Source organism: Cynoglossus semilaevis, chromosome 2 (assembly GCF_000523025.1).
Source record: "Cynoglossus semilaevis isolate Cse_v1.0 chromosome 2, Cse_v1.0, whole genome shotgun sequence".
NCBI lineage: Eukaryota > Metazoa > Chordata > Actinopteri > Pleuronectiformes > Cynoglossidae > Cynoglossus > Cynoglossus semilaevis.
The window spans coordinates 9,315,603-9,339,603 of NC_024308.1; the positions used below are offsets into that span (position 1 = coordinate 9,315,603).

Below are 24,001 nucleotides of genomic sequence, written 5' to 3' on the forward strand. Positions count from 1 at the left end.
TGTCCCCGCCCCCCCCTTCCCCCCCCCCCCCTCCCCCCCGTTTTTTTTTTTTTTTCCTCCACCCATTCCCTCCAGTGGGTGCTGTTACCCCTGGCACTCACCTGGTGCCACCCGTCTGGCTGTGGGCTTTGGACATGGAGTGTGTGTGTGTGTGTGTGTGTGTGTGTGTGTTTGAGCGTGTGACTCTGTGTCTGTGTGCATGTGTTATATACCACTGAGGATGGAAGCAGGAAGGGCAGCCAGGCCCCCAGCTGCCACCCTGGTAGCAAGGGAGATGTGGGCAGACAGACTGGCATCTGTGTGCCACGGCCGGAGAGAGAGAGGACTGAAGGGGCAAAGATGTGTGTCTGTAGATATTATTTTTTAGTTACAAACTTGAATCCATTTGTTGAACTTTTTCAAAAATGTAATGCCTGCAGTACACTAAAGCTGGGGTCTCAAACTCATGGGGCCACTTTCAGCTCACGGACCCCCAGCCCCCAAACTTGGCCTGCGACGTTGAAAAATGTTACTGTTTGGACTGTAGTGGTAAATATGATATAATACTATATAACAGTATTTATACTGAACAAAAACGACCTTTCTTCTGTCTTTTTTTAATTTAACATTGACCATTGACTGGAAGTTCTTCTGTAAAAAGATTAAGGAAGGTTTGGATTAAGAGTTTAGGATTAGCTGAATTGGAAACTTTATATGTGGCCTTGGATTGACTGACCAACTGTCCAGGATCTACTCTGCCTTGGCCCAACAGCTGTTGGGATTGGCCCCAGCTCTACCTGACGATGAATACAATTAACTGCTATCAAATATATACAGTATGTGTGGAGAGACATGTTAGCCTGTTAGCAGAGCATCTTTTCCAGGGCAGTTTTCCAGAGACAGAGCATCTTTTCCAGGGCAGTTTTCCTTGTCTGTGCGAGTGTTAACTCCGCCCCTTGAACCCTAACTGTGGTAGAAAATGTATGAATTAATGCTTCATGAATAGAGAGTGCATGAACGTGACTGACTTTCTTACTTTCTCCAGTTCTGTGAGGAGAATCCAACAACACCAAAGGTAGTATCCTCGCAGTCTAAACAATAATTAGAGTTTGTTATGGTGGCTTACCATTTTATTTACCGTATCTGTTTTAATTGCTCCATAAAGAATTCTCATTCTGAAACATTTCTGATGAATGAAGTTTGAGGTGCATTACGGAGTTTTTATTGCCTTTTTTATGCCTAGTACCATCAGTGGAATTAGCTTTTGTAGTTTGGGAGTAGTAGGTTTAAAGTACCACAGTAAAAAATAATAATAAAAAAAATAATAGTAAAGGAGTAGAAATCTATGTGTTGTCTGGAATATCTGAGGAATATATAAACTATATATATATATATATATATATATACACACACACAGACACTAAGTCCTTCAGCTCAGTCTAATGGATGACAACAGATGAGCTCATGTCTATGTGGAATACAGTAAAAGTGATTTCAGAGTGTGTCGTGTGTGTTGCTCTGTGTTCTACTGAGTACTATTGGAAAAAAAAGGGTGATCTCATCTTTGTGTGACCTTATTACACACACACACACACCTTGTGCTGTTTACTGGACCCACTATTGAGTCACTGTTCAGGCCAGACGTGGTAACACAACATTTTAAATCATAAAACGCCGCAGTAATAATAATATTCCAGGGTTAATATGAGCCAGACGGATGTTGTGAAATAATCTCAGTTGTTCGTCTTTATATGTTGTACACATATAAAAAACATGTTATATTTATATACCAAATACTTATACTACTTTAATACTTCAATCATAAATAAACAAGGAACAGCAGTTCACATTTTAACACCACAGGTCAAAGTCGTAAGCTAGTATTTGAAAACTTTGACTTCTCACAGAGTAGTCTGTGTGTTCATTGTTAAGTGTGTAAAAAAACACAGCCTAATGACTGACCCACTTGTATTGTGTTCTTATGTCCAGCATCTCTGACCATGATGTAGTACGTGTCCTTTTGTGTACTTGTACTTACAGTACCTGCAGACACAATAGAGCCATATGTTAGAAGTTCTAATTTAAATTAAGCCCCGGAAACTAGGTTTAGCCTCTGCTGAGCAGGAGACACAGACATAGATTTAAAATAACTGCTCCTAACAAACTCAGTGTTTATCCAAAGAGCAGTCCTAAATCACTCACACACACACACACACACACACAGAGAGAGAGAGAGAGATAGTGTGACGGTAATACAATGTCCTCTGGGAAGATCTGCATCTCACACACACACACACACACACCGTCTACCCTTTTACCATATACACACACCCATTCTCTGCCCACTCAGGGTTTGGCGCTGACATCACCATTTAATTGCCCCACTCTTATTTTCTGTGTGTGTGTGTGTGTGTCTTATACTTTTATTTTCTTTTAAGTCACCTATGTGTGTGTCTTCTCTGTGCACCCATTATTTCAGACAAATGTGCACCTGCCCTGTTACCCCATGGGGGACCAGTGGCGCCACAATGGCGAGGGCACACCGAACATCTGCTTTCTGCTAATTGCCCTGCTGCCCCATAAGAGGCAGGGGAGCTAGCTACTAGCAGCAGACGCAGCATGCTCAATCTAGTCAAGACCCCTGTGGGATATATACAGTACATCATTTGGTAAAGCTGACTGACAGTAGCCTTTATTTTGGTGGGACTCTCTCTCTCAGCTTCTGTTTAACAAGTACATGTACATGTGAACTACTGTGTTTGTGAATCATTTTGCAATATACAGTGTTCTATACAGGGTTTTAGGGCTGAAAATCTTTTCACACATTATATACAGCACAGTCTAGTGGTGGGACACTGGAGTAATGAGCTAAACGACTAATTACGGGCAGTGAATTGCATTTTCATCACGTAGCAACATTTGAAACAATGATAATTCCAGTCATGCTATAAACACGTACACATATATCAACAAAAAATGTTGGAGAATATTTTTATCTGTTTATTTTTTTTATCTTCCAACTTCATTCATAGATTAGAGCGGCCATGTTGTACAATCCCAGTTATTACAGTCAACTTTTGAAGACTTTCTGGCTCCAAACCCTGTCATCTTGTCTATTGTTGGCTGACTAAAATATTTGCCCGCAACAGGACTGCTTCTGTATAATTAATGCCACACCAGCCAACAACACAGTCTCGTCTTCCATTACTGTTCTCCGTTTGTTCCGATTGCGCTGAAGTCACTCAGTGAATCCCGTGTGTCTTCTTCTGCCTCGCAAACAAACTTTAGGTTTGATGTGTGCGTTACTGATTCTAACAGATTATTCTTATCCCAACTGTTGTTGTGCTGTAGACGTGTAGAGCCATGGAAAACTAGACAAACAACATAAAAAGAACATTAGAAACAGACAAGATAGCCTCAGTGAAATTAACCAGGAAACAAAGGAGTGAATGAGAAAAGACACACATTACAGGAAGAGATGTTTTCCCACAATCAAGGACGGAGCTCCCAGCCTGGTAGGAATCACACAGCCACTCCCTGAACGTATCAGCTGAACAAACTGTGTTACTTTTATAAACAGCAGGTATGTTTTATTTAAATAATTCTCCAAGATTTACGACCGCTTTCAGACTTTTATGGAAATAACTTTGCATTTTATATCCGATGCATAATCTAAGGTCCGTCGAAGCGCCGTGGGTGTGTTGTCATTGACAGTCTTCCTTTGGCGAGTTCACCTTGAGGTTTTATTGAGGTTCAAAACCTGCCAGTCCTGTGACTAATGGATTCATTAAGTTTTCCAGTAATAAGAAACTATTAGAGCTAATGTTGGAGCGCGATTCTTACAGGAAACGCTATTGAGGCAGTGACAAGAGTTGAACCTTTTCTGTTGTCCTAACACAGCTACTGTGGAGGAGTCCTTAATGAGGCTGTCATGTTTCAGCCTTATCAGACAGCTGTGTTGACCACACTATGTTGCTTATGGCCCATTGTCTCCACTGGTGTGCAACTCTCAGCTTTCTTGTTACAGGAAGGCCCATAATTCTCCAATGTTATTGCCTCCTGTGAAACCTTATGGCTTGAAGTCTCCAGCAGCAACATATATAGCCCAGCTATTTCACAGTATCCTGTGAAGCTGTAATGTGTTTAATCTACAGTTAAGGTGGACTTGCTGCAAAGGTAACAAATGGACAAGATGTTAAATGAGAATTCCAGAACCATTTAAGGTCTGTTTGTACAAATAAGTTAGATGATTGTGATCCAACACAGCCAGAACTGTTCTACCTATAGTTCCACTGGGTTCTTGTTGTCTTAATGCAGTTCATTTATACTTCACGTGTCTCATAATGAGGTGTCAACTGACGTCAGCCTGACGGGTCCTTACCAGCTGTTCTGCTGATAGTGGCTCCAGTCTGGCAACTAAAAATGAACCTCACAGTGACAGGTGACAATGATTTGTCTCCTCAGAATATCATGTCCAGTGCAATGCAACATGAGACACTTGCTAATAGAACCTGGCTACACTGTCTCCTTGCTAGTGAATTGACGCTCTTTAAAACCACTGATACATAAGAATATATACTGTATTCTTATGACTTACATATTCACAGTACCAGTACTTTACCAACAGAGGTGCATGTTGGAATCTCTTTTCCTATGTTTTTTTTCTCTACTGTATCTTTGCTCCTTCTTTGTTTTTGTTTTTTACCAGAGTGGTAAGTTAAACCCTGATTGAGAACCATTTTCCTGAAGTTAGTGGAAACATCCTTCCACTGCATGTGATGTAGACCAGAAAAATCAAATTACAAACCAACAGGGGAGCCTAGCAACAGTGACTCCATTAAGCTGTGTTGCCAATTGATTTGGATTAAAAAAAAAAGAAGAAATGTCTTTAAAAAAAAAGCATATGCTGGCAGGTCTATATATGCACGTCTCCCCACACTCACCCCACTCACGCACAGCAGCATAAATGACACTCCTCCAATGCCTCAGAGGCAGTTTTCTGCTTGACTTAGTATGCAAAACAAGAAAGCAGTGCCACGTTTAAAAAAAAAACAATGAGCCTTTCTAACATCTGGCATCATTTCAGAGTGCCGAGAAATATTGCGCCTTCAATTATTGGCGTTGTAACACAGTGAGAGGGAAAAGACGTGTCGTTTAATGTCAAATGTTTCCCAAACAGACAAATGATTCGCCTTAAATGAGCTAGCTGAGGATCTGTGGAGGCTGACAGCCGTGTGGACAGGTTTGAAGACATTTAACCTTTTCTCTATGAATGTATGACAAGTTGAAAGACAACAATGAGACGGCAAGTGGAATTACATTTGTGTCTGTGTGTGTGTTTCACTTTTTTTTTTCACCGCGGGTGGTGTGTGTGTGTGTGTGTGCACCCATGCATTGTGCGTGTTGCCCTGTACATTTTCGCCCCAGGCTGTTCTCAGAGCAGCGTTGACTGACGTGTCCTCTACACTTGATTGAACTGAAAATATAGACAAGACGTTGCGTATGTGAAAGCTACCAATTTAAAAGCCTTCATCTCAAAATGTCGGCGAGACATCAGCACCATCAGAATCTGACAGTTAGTGCTACCGCTGGTTTAGATGTAGAAAAGCTGAGGCGAGCGTGTGTGTGTGTCAGTTACTCTAAAGGATTCTAACCTTTACACTTTAACCTTTAACCTTGGGTCTTTGAGTGTCTTCCTATTACGTGCTTGCTACTGTTTTTTGTCTTTTTCTGGAAGGCAACGATACAAATCTATTCCACTGACCCACCACCTGCGTCAGTAGCTTAGCTTAGCTAATGGTCTCGAATAAATTATTTGATTAAACCAGTGTGGGAACACTTCAAAATAAAAAATATATATACGTATTTTATTACTTTTGTATTATTGACGTTAGTATTTAATTATATACTTTTATACTTGTGCAGTTGTTGATTTTGCTGGTTCTTGAATTAGGCCATCTTCAGACCTGGTTTTTTCACATTTTTTTAAATTTCTTTTGCCTCATCAAATGCTTCTTTAGTCAAATTGAATAAAAAAAAGCAATAGCATAATCAATTAGAGAATGATCCATAGCTACAGTTGTTTTTTTTTTTCCTCGCTCCTTTGCGTCATTCTAGCTTGTTCCTGTGTTTGTTTGTCACTCTAATCAATGAATTGTGAAAACATGGCGTTGTGTTATCATCTGGGGAAGGCTTCTCTATTTTTCTCTCATTCCATGCAGTGATAATTCTGTTTGGAAATGACAGCACTGTACCACATCGAGAGACAGGCAGAGGGAAGCAAAGGGAGGTAGCATTTAGATAAAACAAATTGCCAGCTGCTGAGCCGTAGCAGCCAGTGCTTAGATAAAAACCAAGGGGACCGTTTGCATTAATGTGCATGTCCTGAAGATTCTGTCCCTTTTTTGTGATTCTGTCCGTGACTGTGTTACCTAAAGGGGTGACCCACCCCCTATTCTCAGCTTACTCCCTGGAACTGCCAGGCGCTCTGTTAATACAGGAAGTGGCGGAGCTTTTTCTGGCCTCTAACTTCAACACTGTTATAGGACAAGCGGCAGGAATTCAAATCAATAGCCAGGACTGTTTCAGTTTGCGGCAAGGTCACACATGGAAAAGGAGAGTGAGGGGTGGAATTGTGGGGACAGTCACAGCTAAACCAGACAATACTCTATGTGCAGAGGTGAAGTGTCAGCTTATTTTAATTCACCTGCACCTGAGAGATCTGCCCCCACAGGGAGGTGGTAATGTGTCTCAACAAGATCAGGTACATCTGGATTTTGTCCTTGTTTGTCAGTTTTAGATACTCTGTTTATTATGTCAAACTTGTGGACTCATCAATTTATTAAGTGGCTTTAGATTAATATATATTTTTTTTTAAATATATAATATATATTAAAAAAATATGTATACATATATTTTTTTTATTTTTTCCCCAAATGATCCATTCATCTTTTGTATTTATTATGGCCGTAAAGATAGTGTTAATCTCACACAAGTGGAACTCAGGGTGTGGTAGCCACTGGCGGCATTAGTATTCTGCTGAGATAACCACACACACTCTCCCTTCACCGCCTCTAAAGGAATAATCAGCAATGCTTTTCTTCTCATCTCTCCTTCTGTCTGAGATGTCGAGTGATTTAGCATTTGTTTTATTTAGTACCTGCTGGGACATTGTCAAGTGTTTGAAAATGCATGTGAGTGCATTCGCCGTGCATTTATATGCAGCTCCGTGGCCAAATCTGATACGTGGGGTGTCTGAGCAAACATACAAAATGCCCGTGTTCTCTTTTTGTCCTTCTGTCCTTCCACTTTAGCAAAATAAGGAGTTCACCTTTTTGGAGTCGGTACAGAGCAGTCTGTTCTGTTTGTTTACTATCAGGCCCTGTTCCTGTAACAGACCTGATAAAATCTCCATCTGATCTTTTGCCAGAGACGCTAGCCCCGCTGTCAGCCACCAAAGTTCCAGCCACCACCCGGTCCCATATATATCCTCTATCAGGCCCAGATCTGCCGATGCTCTGCTTTCTCATTTTCTTCTTATCTCTATATTCCACCTTTTTTCTCTGCTGCTAACACTGCAAAGCCACCAATCACTCATCATTTGCCTGATGCTTTCATCGTCTGACCGAGCTCCATCTGGAGCAAATGGTTGATCATCTTCACATAAACTGTCTCTGAGGAGTCAATGAATGACAAAGCATGAGGTTTAGAGTAAAAATGAAGGTCAGATTAAGAAAAGAAAAGGGGGAAATGAGTCAGGCATTCATTTTGTTAACATGTCCCACTTTAAGGGTTTCTGACCAGAAAAATACACTCTTTCTGTTTCAGTCTCCAGTACCTGGTAACTATAAACAGCAATAAGGGTCTCAATACAAACTTAGGACACAGCATTGGCCTCATGGGGACCACCAACGTGCTGTAATGTTTTCACATTTTATCCTAGGACCTTAGTATTTAGGAACAAATCATTTCATATTGTGTTGTTCCGTGTTTCAGGCAGAGGCTCCCGGCCAAAAATGTCTACTACTACCGCTGTCCCGACCACCGGCGCAACTACGTCATGTCCTTCGCCTTCTGCTTCGACCGGGAGGAAGATGTGTACCAGTTCTCTTACTGCTATCCCTACACCTACTCCAGACTTCAGCATTACCTGGCCAGCCTGGAACGCAGAAACCTTAGCTACCTGCAGAGGGAGCAACTGGGACTTAGTGTGGTAAGAGACCATGTGATGGTGTTACTTTGTTGACAAATTTAATCAGCGACTTTGTCCTGGGTACAATTTGAATGTTCAAAGGAATGCGTTGGTGGTTGAAGGTGACAGTCTATTAGGTACTGTTGATTGTTTTTGTATATAAAACAAATGAACCTGTTCCTGAGGAGACAGAGAACTTGAACTGTACATGAGTGCGAGTGTGGTCAGAATACAGAGAACCCAGATTGGTAACTCTGCTCTGTCTGCCAGTCATAACTTCAGCCTCTCGTGTTATTAGTGTTACACTTTGAGATGATAGACCATAAAAGCCTTCGGGCCTGTGTGTGCGTGCGTGCGTGTTTGTGTGTGTGGTATTGGGCTGTGAGTGTAATCAGCAGAGCTCTCACCTCAGCAGTGGGAGCCAGTGTATCATACACGCTGCCTCCAGTCTTGTCTGCTCTTATCAAATAATTGTAGAAGAAAAACTCATTAGAAATGCTTGAGAGATTACAGCTTTCTCTTCTGTCCTCCAACATTTGTCAGTAAAGCCGGCTCCGTGAGGGAGCCGTGAAAGTGCAGCGACCGATCGAATAAATACAGAAGGATCTCTGATTTTCACCAACAGATGATGACGCGGTTAAAAAACAAAACAAAAAAAACTAGAAAAACAACAATACAGGCGTTAATTACATCATAATGTGTAGTCTAACGAATCCAAATGCACGGCAGTGTCCAACCCTGTAGACATTCTTTATTTTCAGTCAAATTTCTTAATGAGATTTGAGCAGCACAATCTGTTGTCATCAGACAGCCGCTATAGAAAACATCATATCGTGGCACCATTTATTTCACTGCTGTTTATCAATGTTTGAGTGACTGCTGTTTATCAGGCTGCCATTCGTCTGCACTGTCTTATATAGAATATAAAGTTAATGAAATGCGCCGCACAATGCTGGTTATGCAGCACACTATTTTCATCCTATTGTTCGGTCACATAATTTGTCTGAATGAGACAGAGAGAACAGACTCGGTCGGTTTGGCTCACAGAGTCAGTATTAGTATTCATAGTCATACTGAGGCTTTATGGCCGTATTTTTCTCTTTATGTTCCTCAGGCCTGGGTGGCAGACAGCCAGCCCCACCCTCTCCTGACTGCTCTTTCTCTCTCTCTTACTGTTCCTCTCGCCCGCCTCTCTATCTCATGCACATATGCAGCTTCATACACGCAGACACAGCCTTGCACACTCAGGTCAGAGGGGAATGGATGAGGTGAGCTTTCTGTCTGCATCAAAGTTTAAAGACAGATTGCTGCCATTTGTGGCGGAGCCGCTGCAGCAGCACCACAATAACTTTAACCTTTTAATGGGTACAGTTATCTCCCGTGGATGGATATGGCATCCAGGGATGTATGCAGTGGGATTCTTCTATCTTGCTGACTAATTTGTTTTCTGTAATGTATTCCTCCTAACAAAGTCTGTGCAGCCCATGAAGCGGGGTCCTATGAAGAAAAAGGTCGACTGCTTTTAATTTTTACCACCAGCTCTCTTCATCATAATGAGCAAGATAATGTTCTCTGATTTATTAGTCAGGCGTTTTTATTGCATTACTACAGCCAGGATTCACTGAAGCGGAGTAAATTGAATTCAGTGTCTAATTTACTTTGAAACTGGTTTACTTCACTAATCTCAGAGAAACGCTTTTCATCTGAGACACAGGTAGAAACCGAGAAAAATCTGACTGTTCTTCTGACAGAAAGGAATAATGGAAATTTGATTAAACATTTTAGTTTTTTTGGGCCCAGTCCTCAGTAGCTGTAGATTTATCTCATTTCAGTGACGGTTTTTGTAGTAGAAGCTAAAATATTCTTCCCATCTTTAATAATTATCGTTAATTGAATGGACTTTGAATGTGTGGTCATCATCAAACATTAACACTGTCTCCCAACATTGGACTCTCTAGTTAACCTAAATGGAGATATAGAAAAAATACCTCGAAGACATCAACCAACTAAGTCAACCAGGTAAACAGACCCTCTGTCACATAAACATTCCAAGCAGAACCTTTGGTTTAAAAGGTCAAAGTGTATTTTTGCTGTCAAACGTCCACATTTTAGCATAACATCATGACTCCACTCTCATAAATGTATTCACGTAAATTTAGTTTTTTATTCACATAAATGCATGGCATTTATCATTTTAGACTTAGGGTGGCCCTAACGCTCTGGTGGGGTTTTTCTCGTTTTGTTTTTTTTTTTTTTTTTTTTTTTTTTCCAGAGGTTTTTGGATGTTCTGGCACGGATGTTCTGGCACTTGCTGGACTAGACTGGGATCAGGGCTTTGTGTCTGCTTCTCTCTCTCTGTGTCTCCCTGCTCCTTTTGCAGGCCTCCGCGGCAGTATCTGATTCAGTCTCTCCCCTGAGGCATGAGTGCTCACAGAGACACAGAGTAAGAGACAGTTTGACCTGCTGTAGTGCTAACAAACCTCCTTGTAAAGATGGCAACACTTTCTTCTTTCTTTTAAACCAATCCTGTTAAGTTCTTGTGTCCCCTGGTCATCTGGAATTGAAAGCAACTCCTCTGCCCTCTTTGCCTGTTTACAGAGCTTTTTTCTCCAACAGCAGGCAGTATCAGTGTGCTAGTTGTGGAGACAGCACTTTGTTTTGTTTTGGTTTTTTTTGCTTTTTTTTTTTTTGCTTGGCCCAGAGGAGAGAGAAGGGCTATAGCAGTATTAGTCACCTCTGACACAGCACGACCCTTGTCTGTGGACCAGATGGAAGAAAAGTGTAAATGAGAGACCTCAGGGTGACAGAGAGGACAGGCCACTGACCAGCCTTAAGCCTGCCCCCGCCACCCCGCCCCTCCCAGGCTGCATTGACTGTTAAACTATGAGTGTGGTCCCATACATAGATAATGTACTGTAACACATTAGACCTGGACATCAGCTGTTGTGATTCACAGTCATTAGTTCATACAACTGTACAGATGTACTCCTTCATCTGTCACAGGGGGGCGCTGGACCTAATCCCAGCTGTCAGGCGACGGTGAGGTTCACCTTGTACAGTTAACTGGATAATTACAGGACCTCACATTCATTCTTGTTGACTCTAGAACATGTATCAAACCCAAGGCCCGCGGGCCAAATGCGGCCTGCCGAGGCATTTTGTGTGGCCTGCTGGTTTGTAATTTACTTGAAAAGTTCAGAAGTTTAATTTGAATGTGAGTCTTTCTTTGCTTTTTCTTTAGTCGATGGATGAATATTATTTTTAGAGGAAATGTCCAACATTGGTGGCAAAGTTAGATATATTTTAGGTTCTAAAAACGTCTTACAAAATCAAAGTCTCCACTTTACATTAAAGTAATTTAAATTTCATGAATTTAATGTAAAAATTCAAAATATCCAATGTGTCCGATGCAGTAGATGCTTGGAGATATTTTTTTAAAAACCCAATATGAATATGCAAATACATTTTTCCACATCTCCACAAATAAGTCCAGTCTCTGATTCAATTTATTGTGGCTGTTTTGTAAAGTTTATATAACCTGATGCCTTGAAAACTATGAAACATGGATTTTTCCTCCATCCTTTTCCACACTGACCTCTTGTACGTGTTGTTTTTAATTGTTCATGTCAGATTCACAGTACCATACAGAGATTCTACTTTTTTTTTTCTTTTAAAATCTCCCAAATTAAAGCAGGCTTGTGATGGATCACCTACACTCTGCTGAAGTGACTTAACATTACTTAGTCTGCTATGATTGAATTTTACACCTAATCATGTCTGCTATCAGTGCTCAGGTGCCATGTCTGGGTCCCCGCTCAGTAGGAGTGGAGTCTCCAAAACTGTTTCTATGTGGGAGCCAGAGGAGTGGAGTGGAGCTACATATGCCTGACTGACTCTCTCTCTCTCTCTCTCTCCCTCTCTCTCTCTGACTCCCTTCCTCCCTCCTTCTCTCTCTCATTCTCTCTCCTTATCTCTGTGTTTGTATACGGAGTGCCAAGATCCAATCAATAGCCTCTCCAACCATGGAGAGAGGAGAAGGTCAGCAGCCACACTGAAGCAGTCAGACAACAGGCTAACTGAGTTAAACACCCAAAACATTGGAAATACACAGGGGCCTAACACAGTTCCACAGGAAGTAACAGGGAGACGTTGGAAATCAACACAGTCTTTTTCCTCTGCTAATCAGAGATTATAGGATTTCTACTTTCAAGGAAGCTCAGCACTAATTAAAACATTCATTTATTACGTTTTTGCTCCAACAGATAATAAGATAACGTGGATATTATCTGTCTATATACACAGTATGTGGCTCTTAATTGTCAGGTAATTCAATTTAAAAAATAAATCCCCACAGGATAATATAGCTGTTTAATGGAATGTATGTGTGTGTTGCATTAGGTTTTCATGAAAAACATAATGGTGGTAAGGTAAATCCTATATACAACCAGCACTAATGGGTGGTCCAGGTCACGCTACAGAGTGAGAGGCATACAATATGAATGAGACGATAAAATTAGAAAAAGATACAGGATGTATAATTCAAATGAATATGTAGGTCGAAGATTTAACAAAAATGTTGATTATAAGTAACTAATCAGAGAATAAGAAGATTGAGGGAAGAAAAGGTGTTTTCACCACAAAAGGACAGAAGGATGGATGAATAGATAGATTATTTTATCTTTTCAGCCCAAGGAATAAGTGCTTTCATACATACAGTTTGCAGAACACAGTTTTTATTTGTATTTTGTGTTTATTGGGATGGTAGCAAAAACAAAAAAGAAGAATAAAATCTCCCAACCAAAGACTGTTTCAGCCATTTGAAAAAGAATATTTTCCTTTGTGCTTTTTTTTATCTCAAGTTTTTTTTCTTTGTCTGAATCTTCAGGGTCGCCACACCAGAACATTCCCTAAGTTGTCTCCATGTTTTTTTCTTTGGTCGTGAGTTGCTCTTTGTTATCCTGAGCAGGATTGTATTTTTTCCCTCTGACAGCACCAAACGTGTACCAGGATGAAAGAGTTGGACATTTTTATTGTCCAATAATATGTTAATCACTGCTTACAGCACTTCACTGTCAGATCTCTGCAGAAACACCTCCCTGATGGAAAGGTCAGTTTTGTATAATGACAGGTTTTCATGGCAACACTTCTTGTTTTTACGCTGTTTTCTATTTTGCTTCATTAGTGAGTGACCCTCATTCTATTAGAGGCTTCGCGCCAACAATGGCAGCAACTGCTACAAGATGTAGGAATGCTGGGAAAGCGTGCGCAGGGACGACAGCCTTTTGTCCCAGATTGTTGATCAGGGAGCTGGGTCCACAGGATGCAGAAGATAAGCAGGTGTATGATCTATGTCCTTTACTGCACCACATGGCCTCTTATCGCCAACCAATGGTTCCCAGAGGATGTGAGATGCCTTATTACACATCCCTTTCCCCTGCATCTCTTTGGTAATGAAGAATGTGGTAATGAGGGAGAGCTGTTCAGAATCAGGAGAAGGTCAGGACAGAGTCCTGGTGGTTGGTGGTGGATTCAAATGTACACTGTGAAGATGACGACTCTTTTTCACTAGAGATGTAAAGATCAAAGTTCCAAATTTAATGATGTTATGTCTTGTTGGACAATGACAGTGTGTATGTGAACTTTAGTCCAGTGGTTGGTGTCTAGACGATAAGGAGTTGACGACCGCTTTTGTCCATTCAACTTATCTGACAATGAATTTGGTGTGTGGTTGAATGTGACGTCGAACTACAGACACACACGTCCAACGATGAGCATGGAACACTCCATACTACTGCTGTTTTGGTCATTCTATACTGTAGTGGTTATCACATCTGCCTTACACGCACAATGTCCTTGGTTCAAGTCCTAGAAGAACTACATACCTGACGGCGCCTCCCGTGGCAGCCTGTGTGGGTTGCAAAGACTCACAGTTGGTCGTTCCATAGTGTAGTGGTTATCACATCTGCCTAACATGCATAAGGTCCTGGGATTGAGCCCCAGATGAACCACATACTTGTCTAGGCTGTTGCAGCAGACCTGCTGTTAATGCAACAATTTCCCAGTGTGGGGACAACAAAGTTTAAAATATTAAATGTATTAATTTGTTTTATTAATTAATAAGGTTGAATTTAAAATGACAAGATGCACGTCCAACAGTGAGCATGTACCGCTCCATATGTTACTGTTGTAGCTTTTGCTAATGGAGAGAACACAGCATTCAGTTGTTCTATCGCACCTCAAGTCACGTTTCTACTCTTGGCTTCGACTGTTTCCTCCTCCAGGACAGAGTGTACAGGGATCTTCTGCTCCACAACTGAAGCTATTCCTCTCCTCACAGATGTGCTGTAGCTGTCTCTCTGTCCTCCTCTGCCACCAGATATTTACTCGGCCCAACTTCAAAGACGACTTCCAGAATGAAGCGCCAGGCGAGAAGCACTTTGTCTTTCTCATTTGGGTGTCAGGACTCAGTCCCCTCAGGGCGTCACAAAGAAGGAACAAAACAGATAGCGTTCAAGGCTTTTAATAAATCAGAATACACTTCCTGACAGTGTAATTGCTTTTCATTGCCTTGGCCAAATTTAACAACACGCTCAGAAAGATGGAAAAGAAGGTGGAAAACAAGAGGAGAGACCATAACGGAGAGCGGGGCAGAGCAGGCTGTACAGTAGATCATTTGTTCAGGGGAAAAGAATGAAAATTAATGAAAACAGAGTTGCTCGCCCTCCAAAGGCAGCCAAGCTTGAAATTCACTTTGAGGGAAACTTAATTTGTTGTAAATGGGCAAAAAACATATTACTGCACGGAGCGTGGAGGGGCTGCACCGTGTGTCCGTCTGCTGCGTCTGTTTGTCGGCATGTGTTTATGGCAGATGAGGACGCCATGCTCTAAATAGCTCAGCTGAGAGGAGGGAAACACAGGAGCCTGTTAATAACTCCAGTAACAGCATTGTCTTTCTACATGACTACTCCCCGACACTGCTCTCCTGCACGTCTGAATACAACTTGGCAGAAGTTACTGAGCAGAAATAAAGTTCACTTCAGGTGTGGGCGTGACAGTATGAGTGTGTGTGATGTGGATAAACACTGTACTGTGTGTGTGTGAAGGAACACACAGCTGCGTTTGACATGTTTTCTGTCCCAATACTATTTTTTTACCACCTAAGTACAGGTATTTTGTATCCGTGTACTCATTGATCCTGAGTACAGTTTCACAGCTCTGTGGGAAACGGGTCGACATGTAGTGTGTAGGTGTGAACTCCTCTCCACTCCTGTACCACTGATAGAAGCCAACCTCAGGTGACCGTTTTGCCCATAAAAAGATTTTCATAGCCCTCACCCATAGATAGCTGGGATTGGCTCCAGCGCCCCTCCTCCTCCTCCTCCTCGCCCTCGACCCTTGATGGATGGATGAAGATTTTTTTATAATACACAGAAACCATTCAGCTTTGATTATGTTCTTATAAGAAGCTCCAGGTGGAGCTGCAGCAGTCTTGGTCTGAGCCAATCAGGGCCTGTCTTTGACTCCAGTTAGAGACTGCAGCAGACTGGTGTAGGTGTCTCTGTGATAAATGATAGTGGGAGGGCTGATGGGGGTCCTGTGGTAGTCAAGTGATGTTGACATCAATATACTTAATACTTCATTCATCATGAGACATTGTGACTCCTCTAAACTGTAAACAATCTTTTATGTCATCTTTTAAAACTTCAAAACTGTAAATGATCCCAGCAGGGAGTGTATTCAGGTTTGAGGTCGATTTTAATGATTACAAATGATGGTGATGGTATTGATATTCTGATCTTTTTTATATATTATTCTAATTATTTTTATAACACAGATGTGTTTTTTTACTTTGTCTGTCTTGCTAAATAGTGCCGAAAGTGGAAAAAATAAGTTCAACACATAAGTTTCTTGCATTTCATTTTGATTAGAAAAAAAACTGTTAAATGTAGGTATGTATTTATTTATGTATTTGTAATGGACTCCAGTATTTGATACTTTGATTGTCATTGATGCTTTACTGCAAAACCAAACATTTTATAGCCTTCTTTTTTTTCTACTGTCATGTAACTACATCTGCAGAAGGTATTTTCTGTGACTTAGCGCCAGATCAAATGTTGCACACACTTGACAAAACTGTAGTGTAGCTCTAGCTATAAGTCAAACATGGATCCATCCCAGTTTTGTGAATACACAGATTGAATCCAAAGCCAGTGTTAAACACTGTGACTTCATCGTTGCTTGCAGCTATAATTACCAACAGTCGGTACCACACTGAATCTTTTGGTCTCCATTAGACCTTTTGTCAGTACAGTACGAAGTACAACAAACATTGATGAGGATCCGATGTTCTGTGCTGTTTGTTGCCCTCGCTTTTCCAGCCAAATGGCCAACCGACCATACTTGAGCAAAGGCTGTGACTTTTTCCCTCCTTCAGGCTCAGCCCCTCTGACTCAGGCCAGCAGCTCTGCACGCCTGGAGGCCTGAACGCCTCCGATAACAAACGGCCCGAGCCAAGCCGCTGACCTCCCCACACCTACAGAGGCATTTACCCTCCACAAACAAGCATCTTCTTGGCAGCCCCTCCCCACTCCCCTGCCCCGCTTTTGTTACCCGACGTGGCACAAAATACATTTTCTCATTTATTCTGTTTATTTTTTCTCAGGCAAGATGCAGAAAAAATGTGGGAAGTGACAGGTCCCATTTTTTTTCTGCACTTTCTTTTTCACCTCTTATATTTTTGCTCCCCCACTGCTGCCACGGCCACAACCTGTGTTTGTGTTTGAGTGTGTTTCTACCCCACAGTTGAGCATCAGGCTGAGAGTAAAAAAGATGGATGCCAGGGTCACATTCTGTCTCGTAAGGCGCCGTGTGTCTACTTCGCCCAACTGGTCGGCACTTGAATGTTGTGATACAGCAGCAGTGGTCGGCCGGCCGATTGGCTCAAAAGGGAGTCAGAGAGAGAGATCAGGGTCTACGGGTGGGAGGCAGGACCAGCACAGGATCTATATGTTTGTTGTTTTCTTCCCCTTCCTTCCCCCTTCCTTACTTGTTTCTTGGGTTTGTTTGATGCCATCAGACGACAGTGAGCAACATTTGCAAGAAATTAGTATTCCGTTTCCCGTCATCCCTTGAACACGTGCAGGGATTCCTCTTGACACCAGGAGGGAAATAAAATCAGCCACATCTCAGAGATAAATGTCTTCACTTGGCATTTATTTGGCTCGTTCTTCTGAGACCCGTCACGTACGTGAGGCTTCTCTTTTCAGGCTTTTGTGGAACGCAGCCTTTGAAGGCACACGTCTCCCTAATGTAACAGTCTCCTCTCAGTGCTTTACTGAAGGAGCAACTGTAGCATACACTTAAACCTTGTCATATCAGTTGGAGAGAGACTCAAAGGATGCTTTTTATCATTTGTAGAGCCATGTGCAAAAGTTTTAGGCAGGTGTGTGAGAGAAATAATCTAATAAATATTTAGCCATTTATCATTTATCTGTAGCCAATCAAATGCCTCAGTGATGGTATTGGAGGATTTGTAGAATGGAATTTTCAGCTACAAGAACACTGTTATTATCAGTCAAACATATTAATATATTATATAGATCATAGTGCATGTTGGACATACTTTACCATTTCCACTGGACATAAAGAGGAACACATGGTAGCATCAGTATTCATTATGAAGGAATTAGGTTTTTTTCAGTGAGAGTTTTGTTGACTTAGTTTGACTAAAAACATTAAAGCACTAGAAAAAAAATCTTCTAATTCAATTTGTTAAAGGTCATTTTTATTAAGTCTTCATCTTGGCAAACGCAAACACTCATTTTAACTCCATTATGTGTATATTATACTGGAAAAAAGAAGTCGAGAGATTTCCACCTGCCTTCACACGCCTTACAAACCGAAGTCAAGGCCAGAGTTCCTTTGTGTAATTATTGGTGTTCAAGCTCCAGTACTTCAACAGGATCTACAATCTGTACATGAAAAGACGTGACGAGACGAGACGAGACGTGAATGGGTAATGTGTGAGTTCCCATGGTGGAGGACAGGGTTGTTTACAGTTTGTGGATTTTTTTTTGCACGTTGTTAGTAGTCTGGTTGCCTGTGTTTTTTTCCACTGTGGGTGGATGGGAGTGTTTTTGTGTGTGGGTTGGTGTACAGGTACCTGGTCGCCTGTGACCTCACCAGCGCTGTGTCAACGCTGATGATCAGACGCACCTGCCGGCCATCCCAGCTCATCAGTATGCCTGCTTATAACCACCTGCTCATCGTTGGCACGGCGCCAGACCGTCCGCTCACTGATGTGGTAATCATTCGGTTCCTTGAGTACGCTCGCGCTCCTGCCTCTCCTAAACTTCCTGGTTCTTGTTCTTGATCCAGGGTCGCCCTCGGCCTCCACCGCCACCTGTATGTACTCGAATGTACTGTGTAGGAAAATGAGGGTAACATGATGATCATGATGGAACGTTATGTACTTTTATGTGTACTTTATTACTATTACTTTTTTACGTCTGGCTAGGAGAGGAAAGTCTGTGGTTTTTTAGGTATGTTCACCTGAATGACATCAACCCTCCTGCTTGTCGTGTCTCCAGTCAAATCTAAAAGTTGTTGTTGAACAGTCACTGTGTCCGACTGTGAATTCATATTGTTGCTTGACAGGTACAGTACACACACAGTGTCTTGTCATGGACTTCACCGGCATCCATCTTCTCTCCTCCTTGTACTTATTCGGACTACTTCTTATGCATCTCTATTCCCGTCCTGTTCATCTTTGACAAGGCGGTCCTAAACGTCTGCTTTAACTAGCTGCACACAGCCTTCTTCAAAACACATTTACATACACATCAATCATGCTGTCAAAGGTAAACGCATGACGCCGTGTAAAAAACAGAATTGGATTATGGCCTTGTCTCCTCCCTGACACCGACTGCTTGACGAGGCTCCTGGTGTGAAAGTTAAACAGCTTCGATTCATTTTTGCTGCTGTTTTTTCACATCAGGACCTGGATTGTCTTTCATCTCTGACAGTAAACAATTTAAAACAGCGCATATCAAACTGGAACACCATCACGTGTGTGTGACTGTTAGACGCTCTTAACAAGACATTTTTACATTAAAACAATTTAAAAGCCGTACAGTGATGCAGTGAGTAGCCCTGAGTCCTGCAAGAAAAATATTATGTTTAGAGAAATATTATTTCAGTCTACGGTCTGTTCAGTGTTCAGTGCTTTTTTATGTCTGTAAAATGTGATCCTGCTGTGTGTGTGTGGTGTTCACAGAACTCAGGTCCATCTTAATCCACCAGTGCTTCTGTAAGGTGCATGTGGAAGTAGTCCAGTGGATTGTTGTTTTGGTGTTTGCGTCAGTGTGTTGTACGTACTGTATGTTGAAGTCAGGCGGCGTCATTAGAACCAGAGAAACCCAGGAGAACGTCCTCCTGTGCAGCAGCCACTCCGAAGTTTCCATCAAGTTTAAGTCCTGGAGGCAATAACAGACGCCATCTGCTGTGGGATTTCACACCGCACAGTGAGAAACACCGTTGCTTTTGTTGAGGTTGGGGAGAAGCAATTATCAGCTGCCAGGACCACCTCCACTGACCTACTAGCAGGAAGAAAAGAAAAAAAACTAGACACTGAAAGTCAACCTGAAAAAGCAACTGTGGTTCCAAAAACTGCTGCCATCACGAAGACGGAATACTGATCTAGAACATTCCCAGTCGGCGCGTTCTCTTGGAGAATTCTGTTCTCTGTGAGTCTAACGTCTGAGTGACAGAAAACTCAGACTCTGTGTTGTTTTCCATGCAGCCAGGAGGACACTGTCGTCGGGTTCAAACCAGATGATGAAGGTTTTGAGTTTAGTGTGTTCATGTGTGAATACACTCACAGCCCAGACCTGTTCACCAGGGTTATTAACAAGATGGATAACCACAGCAGCAGCATGTGGCTCACTGTAGATTTTTACGAGGAAATGTGAGAGTCTTGTGAAGCTGACTTCAAATGCTGAGCCTAAGGTTAAGGACAAGGCAAATATGGCAGATGAGGGATGGGCCGATGCTGCAGGAGACGGCAGCAGCATTTATTACCAGGCCCATAATCACAGCTCATTTGAGTGTTTGATCTTAGACACTCTCTCCTCTATGCAGAGTTCACACCACCCAAGGGCAGTGTATCACCTGCAGTTTATATGGCAAACAAAATGGGTGAGAGTGGGGAAGCTTTCCTCTGTGAGGCATCGCCATCTGCTGTTGTTACCCCCCCTCCCGCCTCCCCCACAAACACCAGTAATTAACAAGCTTTATTGTGAATGCTATGTTTGCATAGGAAAAAACATCACAGACCACCACACTGTTAATTAGAGGGTTTTAATGGAGGTGAATTATTCTGCTTCTGTGGCCGTGGTGTAACTGGAAGAGTTGCCAGTTTGAAGACTGACACGCTTCCAAATCCAACACACTTTAATTCAAACAAAACGGTCTCTCTTTTCAACAAACCCACATTGTATTGTTCAAATAAGAACTAGAGTAAAACCATTATTAAATGTGATTGAAGACATAAGATGAGTTTAAACCAGTGTGACGGTTAACTGTTGAACTGTTACAGCTCTGTTAGCTTCAATATCCAACAATCAGTTCATCAGGCATCAGGAAAGAGATGGGCAGTCAGAAAATGTTACATTGTGTTGTCTGTGTAGGTCCTCAGTCATCCAGGTCATTTAATCCAAAAATAGTTACGTTTTCACCTCTTATCTAAGAGGCTTCTTCAGTTCTGAAGTGAAGAAGCCTCTTGGATGAGAGGTGAAAACGTCTTAAAATAAACCCTACTTTGTCCAGTTGCCCTCGTTGTAACTATTTTTGCGTTACGTTGTGTTGTCATTTTCCATTTGAATTAGAAGTCTGCAGTGATGAGTTGTTCTCTGGCCGTTTTGGCTGTTTCTCTATTCTGGTGTCGTTTAGGTTTTGTCGAGGTGAAATGGTTCTTGGTGAAAGTTTAATTTTAGTAAGTCATTGGGTCTGCTATTAAACTGTCAGGAAGAATGAGGGGTGAAGAATTTCTACTTCATTTGTCACATTGTACAATTTTTTTGGATTAAGAATCAAAGTCTGTAGAACTTTAACTTTAACTTTTTGCACATGTTGCAAAGAGAGGAGAGAGAGAGAGAGTTCTGGTATGATGTTATGAAACATGTCTGTGTTACTGAGGCAGTATCTAGTGTCTATAAGTACATGCATGACAGTATCTGGTACTAGCCCACTCCAGTCATTGACTGCAGCATTAACACTGCATTTTGGTGAAAACCTGACGGTGATTGAAGGTGACTTCATCTTTCATCTGAACATTTAGTCAAATATTTTATTCTCTCAGTCCAAAAAAATGTACACCCAAAACAGATTTCCAAAGAGTTAATAATCTACTTAAAGGGAAAAATGAAAAAAAAAAAAAATTGCTTTGTTATCCTGACTGGATGTTGGAATGTCACATGTGACTAAATGTGATTTGTAATATTCACACACAGTACAAGTCAAATGTCAGAGCAGCACCTTCACAGACTAAATACTCTACTGTACTCTCTGTCCTGTAATTCAGAGTGATCTGGTGTAGTGCAGTGTTGAAGTGTTTCTCTGGACCTTCAGTCCAACACTAAACCTCTCTCTCACTCTCTTAACTTCTGCTTCTTCACTTCACATGACTTCCTGTTTGTTGTGTCTGTCGGTGTGGACAGCATTCATACAGTACATGAGTTCCATCAACATCATCGTTTCTGCACCAGTGGTTCACTGTGGGACTTTAACATGGACACGGAGGCTGAAGATTTACTAGGTCGTAATGATTATGATCCGGTTTAATGAAAGAGAAATATAGAGAAAGAGAGAGAGAGAGAGAGGGAGAGAGAGATGTTTGACATCATCCTCAGATCAAAAATACAGCCTTAGATGATGATGAGAATTTTAATTATAACTTGAGGCTATCTTGTCACTGAGTGTATGTAGAGATGAAATACTAATTCTCAACACACACACACACACACACACACACACACACACACACATTAACTTCCCAAATGACTCTTTTCTCGTGGTTAACACACTTTTTTGTTATCTTCCCTGATTGGCCAGGTTCTTGAAAGCCTTTCTTTCAAATCTACAGTATTTGAAGCAGGCAGCTGTCTGTTACTGACGGTTGGCAGCTGCTGTAGTCAACATGTTCACATGTCTTAGAATCCTCCTCTTCGTCATTACAAAAGTACTGACTTTTTTTGAAGAAGATGACTAAGTCTGTGTGGTACAAACTGCGGTGACGTCCAACAATTCAGTTCCCGTCAGGTTGCGTCTTGTCACTGAGAGCACTTTCGTGGATGAGGACGTCTGGTTATTAGAACTCTAAAGAGCATTCAGATGTGCCCTCTGAAGACGGAGGTATTCAATAATAGAACTGGCTGAAATGGACACTCTGTTTGTCCTGCAGCCAAGGACAGAACTGTTATCCTAGCTTTGTCAGACCGGTCCAGGCATCTGAAGAAGAAACAGTCAGAGAAATCCAAACACTGCTTTTGTCATTTAAAAATGTTTTTCTGATTTAATTTACACCACATAATCATTTGTTGTAAATCCATGTAAAATCCAAGGTTAAAACACAAGCTGGAACTCACGTACTGTACATAAGTACCAGTAAGCTAGGACATAAAATCATCAGAAGAGTCTGACTTGCACCTCCCCAAAAAAAAGACAACACAAATTAAAGAATGAATGTAAACAAAGCCGACTTCTGCGGACAGTGGCGTTTTCTTTTTTCTTTTTCTTTTTTTTGCGCTCTGCTCGCCAACTAGTTCTTGTACAAAATTTGTTTTAACGCAGTGCATCTGATAGAACAGAACTTTTATTCATTTATGGGAGTTTGCGACAGAACCATGAACTGCCGTAGCTGTTCTCTGTGAAGGAGGGAGTCCTCCCTATATTTCACTTTTTTTTTGGTTTGTTGATATCTAAAGAATGCTGTTAAAATAAAATCAGTGACACAAAGTTTCAGTGGATTTAAAATGCCCTCCAGTAATACAATAATAACAGTAATATGTGCAGTGATGAGGGGAAGTGCCCAGCATTGGAATGAGTGAGTGTGTGTGGGGGGGAGGGGAGGGGGGCAGTGACTGTTGTCTGGTGTGGGCCGGGTTCTTATCACTGAAACAGCTCAGGCTGTGATTAGTGCCATAATGACCTCCTTAATTCAACTACTGCTCAGTGTCTCCCCCTGCTCCCTGCTCTGCTCCCAGTTCCCAATCAGCCCTCTCCCTCCTCCTCCTCCTCCTCCTCCTCCATTGTCCCGATCACTGTATAATCTCCTTCTCCTCCTCCTCTTCCTCCTTCCTCCTTTTACTTCTGTTTCTTTTCTTCTGTCATTACTTTCCTTCAGCCCATCCCCTCTTTTCTTCACCTGCGAGCATCTCAATCCAAACTGCTGAATTCTTATTATTAGCCGTACACTGTGTCAGTGTGTCCAGCTCAGTACTTCTCAAATAGTGGGGCGGGGCCCCCTGGGGGGACGCAGTGAGGTGCCGGCGTGAGGGGCTTACAATTCCAAGTTGAAAGTTCCATTACAAATTTAAATAAATGTTCCAATTTTTTACGTAGCACGTCTGTGGGGCAGGAAATTGTCGGCTACATCAATGCCCTTACTTTTCAGACACACACACACACACACAGTATAGGTGTCACGTGGCCTCTCGGCACCTTGACTTCTCTGTGCCCTTGTATAATCTGTTTTCCTCTTTTTGATTATTGATACCCCAAAATCCCCCCCCCCCCCCCCCCCCCCCCCCCCCCCCCCCCCCCCCCCCCCCCCCC

At 41.9% G+C, this 24,001-nt stretch overlaps 1 protein-coding gene across 1 annotated transcript in view; it reads left to right on the plus strand.

Moving 5' to 3' along the window:
• The window catches only part of agbl4 (AGBL carboxypeptidase 4), a 200,931-nt gene that overhangs the window by 89,769 nt on the left and 87,161 nt on the right, over window positions 1-24,001 (plus strand). Inside the window, exon 5 of the mRNA XM_008335869.3 lies at window positions 7,975-8,191. Within this exon, the coding sequence (XP_008334091.1) occupies window positions 7,975-8,191 (217 nt within the window). The remainder of the gene's footprint in view (window positions 1-7,974; window positions 8,192-24,001) is intronic.